The 14,434-nt window shown below is 40.8% G+C and overlaps 1 protein-coding gene across 11 annotated transcripts in view; it reads right to left on the bottom strand.

Annotated features, from left to right (window-relative positions):
* The window catches only part of SPECC1L (sperm antigen with calponin homology and coiled-coil domains 1 like), a 147,037-nt gene that overhangs the window by 108,958 nt on the left and 23,645 nt on the right, over positions 1-14,434 (bottom strand). For all 11 annotated transcript variants that reach the window (XR_010139438.1, XR_010139437.1, XM_054543143.2 and 8 more), the window contains one exon: positions 5,169-5,358. Coding sequence is in view for 9 of the 11 variants with exons in the window: in XM_054543143.2 (XP_054399118.1) it covers positions 5,169-5,321 (153 nt within the window). In the remaining 2 variants the exon portion in view is untranslated. The remainder of the gene's footprint in view (positions 1-5,168; positions 5,359-14,434) is intronic.

Raw genomic sequence — 14,434 nt, forward strand, 5'->3', positions numbered from 1 at the left:
GGGGAGAGAAGAGAGAGAAAGCAAGGCAGAGTGGGGGAATATACTTGCAGCATGTATAAATGATAAAGGGCTCACATCTAGAAGAGGCAAAGAACCACAAATCAGTGCAAAATGACACTGTACCCTCTCACACCCACTAGAATGGATACTATCAAAAAACAAAATAACAACTATTGCAGAGGACGTGAAAAAATTGGAACCCTTATGTACTGCAAATGGTGTAGCTGCTAGCAGCGAGAAACAATAGGCAGTTCCTTAAAGAATTAAAAATGGACTTGCCATATGATGTAGCAATTCCACCTATGGGTATATACCCCCCCAAAATTGAAAGCAGGGCCTTGAAGAGATCTTTGTATACTCATATTTATAGCAGCACTATCCACAGTAGCCAAAAGGTGGAAGCAACCCAAGTGTTCACTGACAGATGAATGGATAAACAAAATATAGCATATACATACAATGAACACCATTGAGCCTTAAAAATGGAAGGAATTCTGACACATGCTACAACATGGATGAACCTTGAGGACATGATGCTAAGTTAAATAAGCCAGACACAAAACAAGTGGTGTATGATTCCACTTATATAAGGTAGCTAGAGCAGTGAAATTCATAGAGATAGAAAGTAGAATGGTGGTTGTCAGGTGTTGGAGAGAAGAGGGAATGTGGAGTCATTATATAATGGGTACAGATTCAGTTTAGCAAGATGACAAGTTCTGGAGATGGATGGTGATGACGGTTGCACAACAATGTGAATGTATTTAATGGAACTGAACTGCACACTTAAAAACTGTTAAGATGGCTGGGCACAGTGGCTCACACCTAAAATCCCACCTTCACAGGAGAATTACTTGAGGCCAAGGAGTTAGAGACCAGCCAGGGTAAAAAAGTGAGACCCTGCCTCTAAAAAAATTTTTGTTTTGATTAGCTGGGTATGGTGACACACATCTGTAATTCCAGCTACACAGGACACTGAAGCCTGAAGACTGCTTGAGCCCAGGAGTTCAAGGCTGCAGTGAGCTAGGATCACGCCACTGCACTTCAGCCTGGGCAGGCAACAGAGTGAGACTCCATCTCTTAAAAAAATTAAAAAATTAAAATTAAAAATTAAAAGGCCAAGGTGATGAATGTTGTATGCATTTTTCCACAATAAAAAAAAAAAGTTTGGAAAAAAAAAAGACAACAGAAAAATGGGCAAGTGACTTGAACAGGCACTTCATAGAAGCGGGTCTAAGTGTCCACTGAGCACATAAAAAGAATGTATAAGGCCGGGTGCAGTGGCTCATGCCTGTAATTCCAGCACTTTGGGAGGCCGAGGTGGGCGGATCACCTGAGGTCAGGAGTTCAAGACCAGCCTGACCAACATGAAGAAACCCCGTCTCTACTAAAAATACAAAAAATTAGCCAGGCGTGGTGGCACATGCCTGTAATCCCAGCTACTCGGGAGGCTGAGGCAGGAGAATCGCTTGAACCTGGGAGGTGGAGATGGTGCCATTGCACTCCAGCCTGGGCAACAAGAGTGAAACTCCATCTCAAAAAAAAAAAAAAAAAAAAAAGATTGTATGAAAAGGTATTCAATCTTACTAGTAACGATGCAAATTAATGCCACTGCTCCATCCCTTTATACATCCGTGAGTGCTTAACATGAAAGGAGTAACAATTTAAGTACAGGAGAGAATGTGAAGTAACCAGGAGTGTAAACTGGTAACCACCTTGAGAAATGATTTTCTTCTATCTATAATATTAAAGCTGAACATAGGTATACTCTATGGTCCAGTAATTTCACTCCTCGTTCTAGAACCAACACAAATGGGTGCACATGTGTATTAATACACACGTATAAGAATGTTCATAACAATAACACTCATAGCCACAGAGAAGAAACTCCAAAAGTCTGCCAATAGTAGTAAAAGTCTGCCAATAGTACAAGAGATGAACAAACTGTGGTATATTCATCCCATGGATTACTAACCAGCAATGAAAAGGAAGTGACCGCTGCTAGATGCAACAGTACGGATAAGAAACCAGACACACATAAAAAGAACACAGTGTATGACTACGTTCCTGTAAAGATCAAAAACTGGCAAAAATCATCTCTGGTGCTAGAAGTTAGAATGGTAGTTACTTTTGGGGAGGACAGGAAGGGCAATGATTAAGCAGAGGCACGGTGGAAGCTTCTGAGGGGCACGTATGTTCTGTTTCTTTAACTAGAAACAGGGTATGTGACTGCAGGGTATGTTTCATTTTGTGATGATTCACTAAGCTCAACACCTATGCTTTGTGGACTTTGCTGTACGTATGTTTTACTTCAACAAAAAAAGTAAAAACAAAACAAAACACAACTCTGCATTTTCCAACTTACCTTTTACCCTAAGCTACTAGCAGGCTCTCTGCTATTTTTCCCTATTTCTTTTAATTTTTGCTACAAAATTCTGTAAAGGCATGTGCATTCCCACACATAAACATCCCCCATCGGTAAGTCTAAAAACATGAAACTGATGAAGGAATAAATGTTCAGCCTACTCTTTGTAACTGATGCAAAATGCAAATAATTTGGTACAAGCATTCTGGACACAAATAATGAAATACTACAACCAGGTACATATACTTCTCAAGGTCAAGCCCAAGTTTCACATGTATCTTTCTCTCAAATTTGAAGATTTGTTATCAAATTTTACCTTTCAAGTTTCAGAGGTGGATTGTTCATACTATTAACAAACGTTTACACTGTATGACCACAAATAATCATAGAGAGTTATCAATTATAGATTCTAACTGAAGCTTATTAATTCATGTCTGTAATTTTTAGAAAAAATTATCATCGGTATAATGGAAAAGTATATTACTTCAAAAGAACTAATCATGAACACCTGAACAGTAAGTGAACGCTGCAAAGTGTAGGCATGCAGGAAACCCTCTCTACATGGAAAATAATCCTCTCCACTGACTGTGACAAAGGAGAATTAAGCATACAAAAGCTGCAAGCCCAATGACACAGCTCCTGACAGAAGTGGGAATAATGTCCCCAAAACTCACTGTGAGCAGCAGTAGTGTTTTGTATTTACAAAAGCTCCAACCAGCAGTGAAGTGTTCTGGATCAAAAGAGTCCTTCCCCTTAACCCTCAACTACATCTAGCCTCAAACAATACTTGAAATGAGAGGTGAAGAAATGCATATCCTGTACCCTGTCACTACAAGAAGAGAGTCATGAGAATATTGTGCAGTGACAGACACACAGGTGTGGGTGTCCACAAATGAATGGGTGTGTGCACATGCTGTCTCAATAATTAAGCCAAACACTTCATTCATCTGGTTAATCATCAATGCTCCATGACAGTTAAAGGAATTCAAATTGTAGGAAGTATCTAGGTGCCAGAGAAGCACAGGAAAAAAAAATGTTAGAAAAATAAAATAACACTGTGGGGTCTCAAAGCCCTTCAATGTTTTCCTTTTTTTTTTTTTTTTCACTATTTTCTTCTTTCCTTCTCTGTTTTTACTTTAATCTCCATTTAATGACTTTTTCCTTCCCCTCTCTTAGGTGAAGGCAATTGCTCCACTCCAGGAAAAGTGTTGCCAAATAGCTTTACCTCTGCCCTGACCTTCCTGCTACACACACACACACACACACACACACACACCACCCCCACCCCCCCCCAACAAACTTGACACACACACACACACACACACACACACACACACACACACACACACCACCCCCACCCCCCCCCCCCAAACAAACTTGTCAACGCGGCAGCTGGCATGCGCTGGCAAGAGTAAGGGTACAGTTTTGCTTTACAGTGGAAAAGTACTCACTGTTCAAGACCAAATTCCCAGCAACTCCAGATCCAAGACTCAGAAGATGTAACATGCCTGCTCAGTGCACATTCCATAGTAAACCTCCAAAGACACTGCCTGCCTCTGATGAAGAGGCCACAGAAGGAAGGCAGCAGTGCACATCTAATGCCAACACTTCAACCTGTTCTTCCAGTCACATAAATAACAGGTCACCTAGTCACACAGGCACTCCATGCCAAAGAGAGCCCCAGCAACTGAATAACCAGTTAGGTCAGAAAATGCCACCTGTCTTACACCAAAGAGCAGCAGCACTGCCACCAACAAAATGACTCAGTGTGTTCACTGAGACAATGGAAGCTGGGCAAGGGTCTATTCCTGGTACCATCCTCCAGGTCACAGAATGATACCTAACAATTCATCAGGGCCATAGCAAGGAGAAAATCTGTGTGCATCTCTGAGCCAAGGGAATAAGCCTGGGTTCAGTTCCAACAACCTTAGAATAGAAAAACCAGCATTTCCTGTTAGATCTTTCTACACATATCAGGAAGTTCCTCATCGGCTGTTCCTGAGTTCCTTCTTAAAATAATTAAGCCATGATCTATCAGGGCCCTGCCTAGAATGAACAGATCATGTTTCCAGTTGTGCATGCATACGCACACCCCTAGTCCAGCTATTCGAGAGGCTGAGGCAGGAGGATCCACTGAACCCAGGAGACCAGCCTGGGCAACACAGATCTCATCTATTTAAAAAAAAAAAATGGTAATAGTAATAATAATATCTTGTCTCTTTTTAAAAAAATGGTAATAATAATAATCATCATCATCATCGTGGACCAGCTGCCAGAAGAACAGCAATTTGTGGTGGTGAAGGTGAGGGAGACAGGCAGATAAAAACACCTGTCTAGGGGTCACAGGACTGCCAGACTTGGCTCACATGACCTTTTCATAAAACCTTCCCAGGCTTGAAACAATATTTACTTACCTGAAACTGTTCACAATGCTTTACTGCTCTCCCAGGGTATCTGACATTCTCCCTGGGTATTTTCATTATTCATGTTTGTGCCTTGCCTCCATCCTTTCCTCCACAAGCTCCCTGAAGGCAGACTGTACCTCCAGCTCACACAATCACAGCATCCTGCACAAGGCAGGTGCTCAATTATTGTTTCATGAACAAGCCTATTGTCTGGTTTCATTCAAAAAGACAGATCAAAAACAGCAATTTGGTCCACCCCACTGTAAGCTCTCTTCAAAGGCCAAGTGTTCCCAGCACCAGAAGAGGGCACACCCCTAAGAATGCTCATTTAATATATTAAACATCATATTTAAATTCAGTCCTCCAAAAACCCATCATGTATTCAAACATCACATGAATACCTTTGACAATGATGCTGCTGTTCCAGGTTTTACAAGTTTGCCTCCCGTAGATGCTGAAGAGCTGTTTTCAGGTTTAATTTTTTCTGCTGTTTGCGTTTTACTTATTGCAGACACTTTAGGCACTGAGCCAACACTCCTGCTTGCTTTCTTCATTCTGGGCTGCCTCTTCGTGATGCATTTACAAGCAAATCTGCGGGAAAAAATGGCATTACACTGAGAACATAACTGGAAGGAAGTGCTTTAGAAGTTTGTTTCTGAAGAATTTTACCATGTGATAAAACTGAAAGCTAGATGTCACTACAGAAAAGTTGAAAAATTCTTTTTTTTTTTTTTTTTTTGAGACGGAGTCTCGCTCAAAAGTCTCGCTCGCTCCAGTCTTGCCCAGGCTGGAGCGCAGTGGCGCGATCTCGGCTGGGCTCACTGCAAGCTCCGCCTCCTGGGTTCACACCATTCTCCTGCCTCAGCCTCCCGAGTAGCTGGGACTACAGGCACCCACCACCACGCCCAGCTAATTTTTTGTATTTTTAGTAGAGATGGGGTTTCACCATGTTACCCAGGATGGTCTCGATCTCCTGACATGATCCGCCCGCCCCAGCCTCCCAAAGTGCTGGGATTATAGGCATGAGCCACTGTGCCCGGCCCTGACATATCTTATAATATGGGTGAACCTTGAAAACAATACATAGATGACCCCGACTATTTTTAAACTTTACAATGTTTCAACTTTACAATGATGTGAAAGCAATAAACCTTTAGAAACCATACTTTAGAGTACCCATACAACCATTGTTTTTCACTGTCAGTGCTGTACTCAATAAACTACATACAATATTCAACATGTTATTATAAAATAGGCTTTGTGTTAGATGATTCTGTCTAACTGTAGACTAATTTAAGTGTTCCGACCATGTTTAAGGTAGGTTAGGCTAAGCTACGATGTTCAGTATGTTAGGTATAATAAATGCATTTTCAACACATGACATTGTCAACTTACGAGGGGTTTATAGGATGTAACCCCATGTTAAATAAAGGAGCATCTGCACCAAGTAAAAGAAGACCATGTAAATGTCTTCTTTTGAGAAGTGTCTGTTCACATCCTTTGCCCAATTTTTGATGGGGTTGTTTTCTTCTTGTAAATTTGTTTAAGTTACTTGTAAATTCTGGATATTAGACCTTTGTTAGATGGGTAGATTGCAAAAGTTTCTCCCATTCTGTAGGTTGCCTGTTTGCTCTGGTGATAGTTTCTTTTGCTGTGCAGAAGCTCTTTAGTTTACTTAGATCCCATTTGTCAATTTTGGTTTTTGTTGCAATTGCTTTTGGTGTTTTTGTCATGAAAGTCTTTGCCCGTGCCTATGTCCTGAATGGTATTGCCTAGGTTTTCTTCTAGGATTTTTATGGTTTTGGGTTTTACATTTAAGTCTTTAATCCAGCTTGAGTTAATTTTTTATAAGGTGTAAGGAAGGAGTCCAGTTTCAGTTTTCTGCATACAGCTATCCAGTTTTCCCAGTACCACTTAATGAATAGAAGATCCTTTCCCTATTGCTTATTTTTGTCAGGTTTGTTGAAGGTCAGATGGTTGTAGATGTGTGGTGTTATTTCTGAGGTCTCTGTTCTGTTCCATTGGTCTATATATCAACATCACTGTTCTGTTCTATTGGTCTATATATCAACATCACTGATCATCTGAGAAATGCAAATCAAAACCACAATGAGATAACATCTCATGCCAGTCAGAATTGCAATGATTAAAAAGTCAAGAAACAGCAGATGCTGGCAAGGCTGTGGAGAAATAGGAATGCTTTTACACTGTTGGTGGAAATGTAAATTACTTCAACTATTGTGGAAGACAGTATGGTGATTCCTCAAGGATCTAGAACCAGAAATACCCCAGCAATCCCATTATTGGGTATACACTCAAAGGAATACAAATCGTTCTACTATAAAGATACATGCACACAGTATGTTTATTGCAGCACTGTTTACAATAGCAAAGACATGGAACCAACCCAAATGCCTGTCAATGATAGACTGGATGAAGAAAATGTGGTACATATACACCATGGAATACTATGCAGCCATAAGAAGGAATGAGATCATGTCCTTTGGAGGGACATGGATGAAGCTGGAAGCCATCATCCTCAGCAAACACAGGAACAGAAAACCAAACACTGCATGTTCTTGCTCATAAGTGGAGTTGAACAATGAGAATACAAGGACACAGAGAAGGGAACAACACACAACAGGGCCTGTTGTGGGGTGGGGAATGAGGGGAGAGAACTTAGAGGATGGGTCAATAGGTGCAGCAAACCACCATGGCACACGTATACCTATGTAACAAACCTGCATGTTCTGCACATGTATCCTGTTGTTTTTTTTAAAATAAAGAACAAAAAAACAGAAAGGCCACAAAGGACCATGTATTATATGATTCCATTTGTACAAATTATCTAGCAGAAACAAATCCATAGAGATAAAAAGAATATGAGTGATTGCCAGGGGTTGGGATAGGGAGTATAGAGGCTGGCTACTAATGGATACAGGGTTTCTTTTTGGAGTGATGCAAAGTTCTAACATTAGATCACGGTGATAGTTGCACAATCCTGTGAATATATTGAAAACCACCAAGTTTTACACTTTAAATAAGTGCATTGTATGACATATAAATTACATATCATTAGCGCTAAAATTTAAAAAAAACAACCGTAAGTTTTTCCTAAACTTATGATGAAATAACATTGTAAGTTGAACAAGGACTTCTGGAAAATATATCCCAACGCTGTAAAATATGTGATAAAGAGAAAGATTATGGTTTTGCAGAGGTCCAAGAGGAGAAAAGAAACACAGTCAAAGCTTTAAAGATGCTGAGCTGCAGACTGTTCAAGGAGGCTGGCAGCTTGAGATCACTTAGACCGCTGGTTCTTAGCCATATCAGACCCAAATACCCACTGCGCACCTTTTTTTTAAGACTCAGTCACCCATGCTGGAGTGCAGTGGTGCAGTCACGGCTCACTGCAGCCTTGACCTTCCAAGCTCAATGGATCCTGTCACCTCAGCCTCCCGAATAGCTGGGATTACAAGTGTGAACCACCATGCCTCACCCCCGTTCTTTAAAGACTATTAAAAATATACCTTTACTATCCTGAAATAAAATTCAGAAATAACTTATGACATATATATTCCAAAAATATCTACTTAACACAGCAACTATAATATAAAAACAATTTTTAATAAAATAAATATAAATTTCAATATGTAAATTTTCAGGCAGAAGGGTCAGAAATCCACATCTCTAAGTTGAATCACTGAATTTCACAGCTACAAATACTCTGCATTTGGGTATGTCATTTTGGCAACTCAGATACCACACTACCTATCATGAATGCTATCAATAATGTGATTGATTCTTCATTTACCTAAAAAGGTGAATCACTCTTAGTGTGATGGTTAATATATGTGTCAATCTGACTGCATCATGGAGTGCCCAGACATTTGGTCAAATATTACTCTGGGTGTCTCTCTGAGGGTGTTTCTGGATGAAATTAATGTTTTACTCAATGGACTGTCTAAAGCAGATTAACTTCCCTAATGTGGGTGGGCCTCATCTTATCAACTGTAGACCCGAATAGAACAGAAAGGCTAAGAGGGAACCCCTCCCACCTGACTGCTGAGCTGGGACATCTCTGCTTGCCATCTGACTCAAACTGAAAGAAACATTGGTTTTCCTTGGGTCTAAAGCCTGCTGGATTTCAGACAGAAACTTACATCGGTGGCTCTCCTGGTTTTCAGGCCTTCAGAACCAGATCAGAATGACACCATCAGCTCTCCTGGATCTCTAGCTGGCCAACTGCAGATCTTGGGACTTCTCGGCCTCCATAATTGCATGAGCCAATTCCTTTAATAAGGATCTTGTTATAGATAGAATGCTTCCCCTTTATCCGAGGGGGATATGTTTCAAGAACCCCTACGGATGCCTAAAAATGCAGATATTGCCCAACTCCATATATACTATGTTTTTGCCTATACGTATAGATGCTCCTCAACTTATGATGGAATAAAAATATCCTAAGTTGAAAATATCACAAGTCAAAAATGCATTTAGTACACTTTACCTATTGAACATCATAGCTTAGCCTAGCCTATCTTAAACATGCTCAGACCACTTACATTAACCTACAGGTGGACAAAAATCATCTAACACGAAGCCTATTTTACAATAAGGTATTGAACATGTCATGTAATTTATTGAATATTATACATTACATTAAAAATGTGACAGTTTCATGCCGTCATAAAGTTGAAAAATCTTAGGTTGAACCACAGTAAGTTGGGGACCATGTATATATATACCACCTGTGATGAAGTTAAATTGATAAATTAGGCACAGTAGGAGATTAACAACAATAACTAATAATAAAAGAAGCAATTATACAATATGCTAGCGTCACTACTCCTGCACTGTGGGTCCATTAGTAAGTGAAATAAGGGTAATAAGCACTATGATACCAGACAGTTAATCTGATAACCAAGACTAAGGGTCTATTGGGCAGGCAGCACACACAGCATGGATACATCGGACAAAGTGAGGACTCATCTTCCAGATGTGACAGTGAGACCGCACAAGATTTCATCATGTCAAACAGTCCACAATTTAAAACTTGCCAATTGTTTGTTTCAGGAATTTTTCCATTCAATATTTTCAGACCGTGGTTGACCATGAGGTACTCAAAGCATGGAAAGCAAAACCATAGATAAAGGGCAACTGCTGAATACTTATATTTTCTCCAGAGAAACAGAACCAATAGGATGCGTGTGATACAATCATATATATTGGTTAAATATAGTTAAATATACTATATATAGAAACATATCTCACTCTCTCTTTCCTACTGGAGACATATATATAGAGAGAGACATACATATATATATATCTCGGTTCTGTTTCTTGAGAGAACCAAGACTAGTAATACACTTAGTAAAACTAAGAACAAGATGAGATAATTTCACTTCAAAGTCTAGACTAATTCCATTTCCTGAAATTTCCATTTATACTAAAATTACATTTAAAAAAATCCTTTATGTAAAATGGAATTCAGTTATAGGTTCAGCCTTAAACAGTTTTTTTCTATCTACATAAATTATTCAGCAAGATATTCTAGGCCAGGCACAGTGGCTCATGCTTGTAATCCCAGCACTTTGGGAGGCCGAGGTGGATGGATCACCTGAGGTCAGGAGTTGGAGAACAGCCTGGTCAACATGGTGAAACTCCGCCTCTACTAAAAATACAAAAATTAGCCGAGCGTGGTGGCACATCTCTTAATTCCAGCTACTTGGGAAGCTGAGGCAGGACAGTCACTTGAACCCAGGTTGCAGTGAGCTGGGATCACACCACTACACTCTGTCCTGGGTGACAGAGTAAGACTCAGTCTCAGAAAAAAAAAAAAGATATTCTAAAGCTGTGCAGATCATAGGAAAAGTTCTATTTTACAGAACTGTCACCACACTAAGCCTTGAATTCCATGGGCCCTACCTATTAAATAAATGCCTATAGCACCCACCAACCATTGAGACAATCACAAATGCTTCCACAAATTCTTAAAATGACCCTCAGGCTCAAAAAAAAAAAATCAGAATTCACCAGAAGATCCTGGGTCCCCACCTGGTCAAGAAGGAGGAATCACTGGCTGACACTCCTCCCTAGAGCCCTCTAGAGCCCCCAGGCAGAGATTACAGAGCAGAGGAGCGAAGGAGCACAGTTCACAGCACTTCCAGTGTCTTGGAGAAGGGGAAGTGGTGGAAATTACCACTATCTCTTCTCCAACTTTGCTCAAGGGTGTCACATCAGCACACATCACTGAGACCTCTAGTCCAGGAAAGTCAATGTTTGGGGGAATAAAAAGTAGCTCTCCTCATAAAAACATTGTGGATCCTGAAACAACAATAGTCCATGAAGTATGCCCCGTGTATTTGTCAAACGGTGTTTCTTAAGAACATCAAATAGATGCACTACTCCCAAAATAACAGGGATAGGCACTGAAGGCCTTGAGCCTCTCCCAGGCAGCAAGCAGCATGTCCTGTGCAGTACCTTGTACAGTTCACTGAATCCTCACATGATCCCAGGTGGGTATGTCTAGATGAAGGAACTAAGGATCAGAGATTGCAAGTAATTCTCTCCAGGTCAATTCATTCTTGAGGAACAACGGTCTGAATTCAAACCCCACTTCACTTCTGCCACTCCATATGGCCTCCAATACACACATAACACAAGTTAGGAATGCCAGATTTTGATCTCAATGAATATTTCACAACATATAAACAAACTGTGACAACACTAAAACTACACAGCTCGATCTGCCCCTTCTAGATTTGTCTACTTGTCCAATGTTGTCATCAGTGCTGGTATACTTTTTGTTTTTGAGACCAAGTCTTGCTCTTCTCCCCCAGTCTGGAGTGCGATGGCACGATCTTGGCTCACTGCAACCTCTGCCTCCCGGGTCAAGCGATTCTCCTCCCTCAGCCTCCCGAGTACCTGGGATTACGGGTGCCTGCCACCACGCCTGGCTAATTTTTGTATTTTTCATAGAGACAGGTTTCACCAGGTTGGCCAGGCTGGTCTCGAACTCCTGACCTCAGATGATCCGCCCTCGGCCTCCCAAAGTGCTGAGATTACAAGTGTGAGCCACTGCGCTGAGCCCGTGCTGGTATTCTTAATCAAAATTTTTTATTTTGATTATTTAACATAAAACCTTTCTTAGAGCAGAATATCTATTGCCAGGTCTAGATCAATATGTATTAAATTAGAGCTGTAAAAGTAAAATTCTTAGTTGTAATCATACTAATTGGAAGAAGGGAATGAAGGATGGGCATGAGTTGAAAACTATGCTCACTACCTGGGTGACAGGATCTGTATCCCAAACCTCAGCATTGTGCAACATACCCATGCAACAAACCTGTGTGTGTACCCCTTGAGTCTAAAATAAATTATTGAAATGTACTAAAATTACTTTTTTAAACAATTATTGAAATTATTTTAAAAATCATACTAATTTATATATATCTACTTTTAAATTTAAAATATTTGTCATAATCGAATATTAAAATATCATTTGGGGTGAGACACAAACCACTCTCATTAGAGAAATAAACACTTCATTTATGAGGCTGCAATCTGGGTGGCCTGAACGCTCACTAGACTGTCCCAGTGCTCCTCAGGACAGGGTTCACAGCTCTGGGAGCCCTGCCCAAAGCTAATTACACATTCACAGCCACAGAGGAAGCTCCAGAGTTTCCTTTACTTCTACAAGGACATCACATAATTAAAACCTCCTGAGGAAAACAAAGGGCTATCTCTTACCTTCCACATAAGGTAGACATAATACTATTTAAAAATCAACTCACAGATTCTTTACTAAAAATGAAAAATATCTTGGAAGCCATTTTACAGGAAACTCTACGTGCAACATCGACAAAAAAATATTCTTGTAGTTACAAGAGTCTACTGTGCTAGGATCCTGACTACTAAAAAGTTATGAGGCAAGTCATTGTGGGCACAACATTTATTTATCAATAAATGTTTATTCCGTGTCCAGGCAAGCCAAGCACCAATTCTCTGGGAACCTAGTCAAGGAGGGCTCAAATATATGGGGAGGCCGAGGCAGGTGGATCACTTGAGGTCAGAAGTTTGAGACCAGCCTAGCCAACATGGTGAAACCCTGTCTCTACCAAAAATATAAAAAATTAGCTGGATGTGGTGGTGCGTGCCTGTAATCCCATCTAATTGGGAGGCTGAGGCAGGAGAATTGCTTGAACCCGGGAGGCAGAGGTTGCAATGAGCCGATATCGTGCCACTGCACTCCAGCCTGGGCGACAGAGCGAGACTCCATCTCAAAAGGACTAGGACAAAAATATTTACTTTCAAGGAGTTCACAGTCTACAGGAATAAACAGGACATGTAAATGAACAAAATAGGTCCCCATCCTTTATAAATCTACTTTAAAAAACAAAAAACAGGGCAAGTATATGTACAGGATACAATGGAAGCAGAAAGATCCCCAATTCTGCCTTACTTTGGGCAACAAAGTAGAAGGTACACCTCAAAGGTATGAGAGTAAACACAGGTTCAACTGAAGAACTCTAATGACTTGGCTAGAATACAGTATGGCTACAATACAGACTTGTCAAAATGAGGACTGGTCGGCAAGGGCCAGAAGACCAGTCAAGCCCCGGACTTCATGTGACACAGGACAGTGAATAAAAGCCGTGCAGTCCTATAACTTGACTTGCAGTTCCCAAAGACTAACCTGCGCTGCTGTACTGAAGATACAGAATGGGAGGGTCAGGGATGAGGAAAACAGAATAGGCATCTAATTCCCTGTAATGTCTTTGCTCTCCCTTAATCTAAGCTTTATATACAAAATAAAAGTACCACTCTTACTCCACAACTCCCCCAATATCTGAAGACCACCATGGAGCTTCCCTAAATTGGCCCTTCTTCCAAGTCAGCACCACACATTCCCCATCCACTCCTCCAGATTTCAGTACCCCGTATCCACTGGCATCAAAGTACAACAGGCATCAAAGTATAACAAAGTATAACCTCGGAAGTGGGCACAGGTACAAGACAGATCTGATCTGGCAAGCACAGAACTCAGCAAGACTATTATTTCCCTCCATCTAGAAACTGAGCTGCTCCTACCTTAATCTAAGAAAAAAAAAAATCTGCTTTTCTAGGAGCTTCCAGAGGCTCATAAGTTCATGGTTATCTAATATTTTCAAGTCTTTTACCACACAAACTGATGCTAAGCTACTTTTCTCTTTTATCCCCCTCTTATTTTCTGTTTTGGAGATGGAGTCTCGCTCTGTCACCAGGCTGGAGTACAGTGGCACGATCTCGGCTCACTGCAACCTCCGCCTCCCGGGTTCAAGCAATTCTCCTGCCTCAGCCTCCCGAGTAGCTGGTACTACAGGTGTGTGCCACCATGCCCCGTTAATTTTTGTACTTTTAGTAGAGATGGGGTTTCACTATGTTGGCCAGGATAGTCTCGATCTCCTGACCTTGTGATCCGACTGCCTCGGCCTCCCAAAGTGCTGAGATTATAGGCATGAGCCACCATGCCCAGCCTCCCCTAACATTTTATTATGAAATTTTACGAACATGCAGAAATGTTGAAAAAACTGTACAGTAAGCAACATCCCACTTCTTTCCTTTTCTTCTTAATTTTTTTTCTCTATAATAGCACATTACAGCCTGAGCTCTGCCTCAGCCTCCC

Source organism: Pongo abelii, chromosome 23 (assembly GCF_028885655.2).
Source record: "Pongo abelii isolate AG06213 chromosome 23, NHGRI_mPonAbe1-v2.0_pri, whole genome shotgun sequence".
Classification (NCBI taxonomy): domain Eukaryota; kingdom Metazoa; phylum Chordata; class Mammalia; order Primates; family Hominidae; genus Pongo; species Pongo abelii.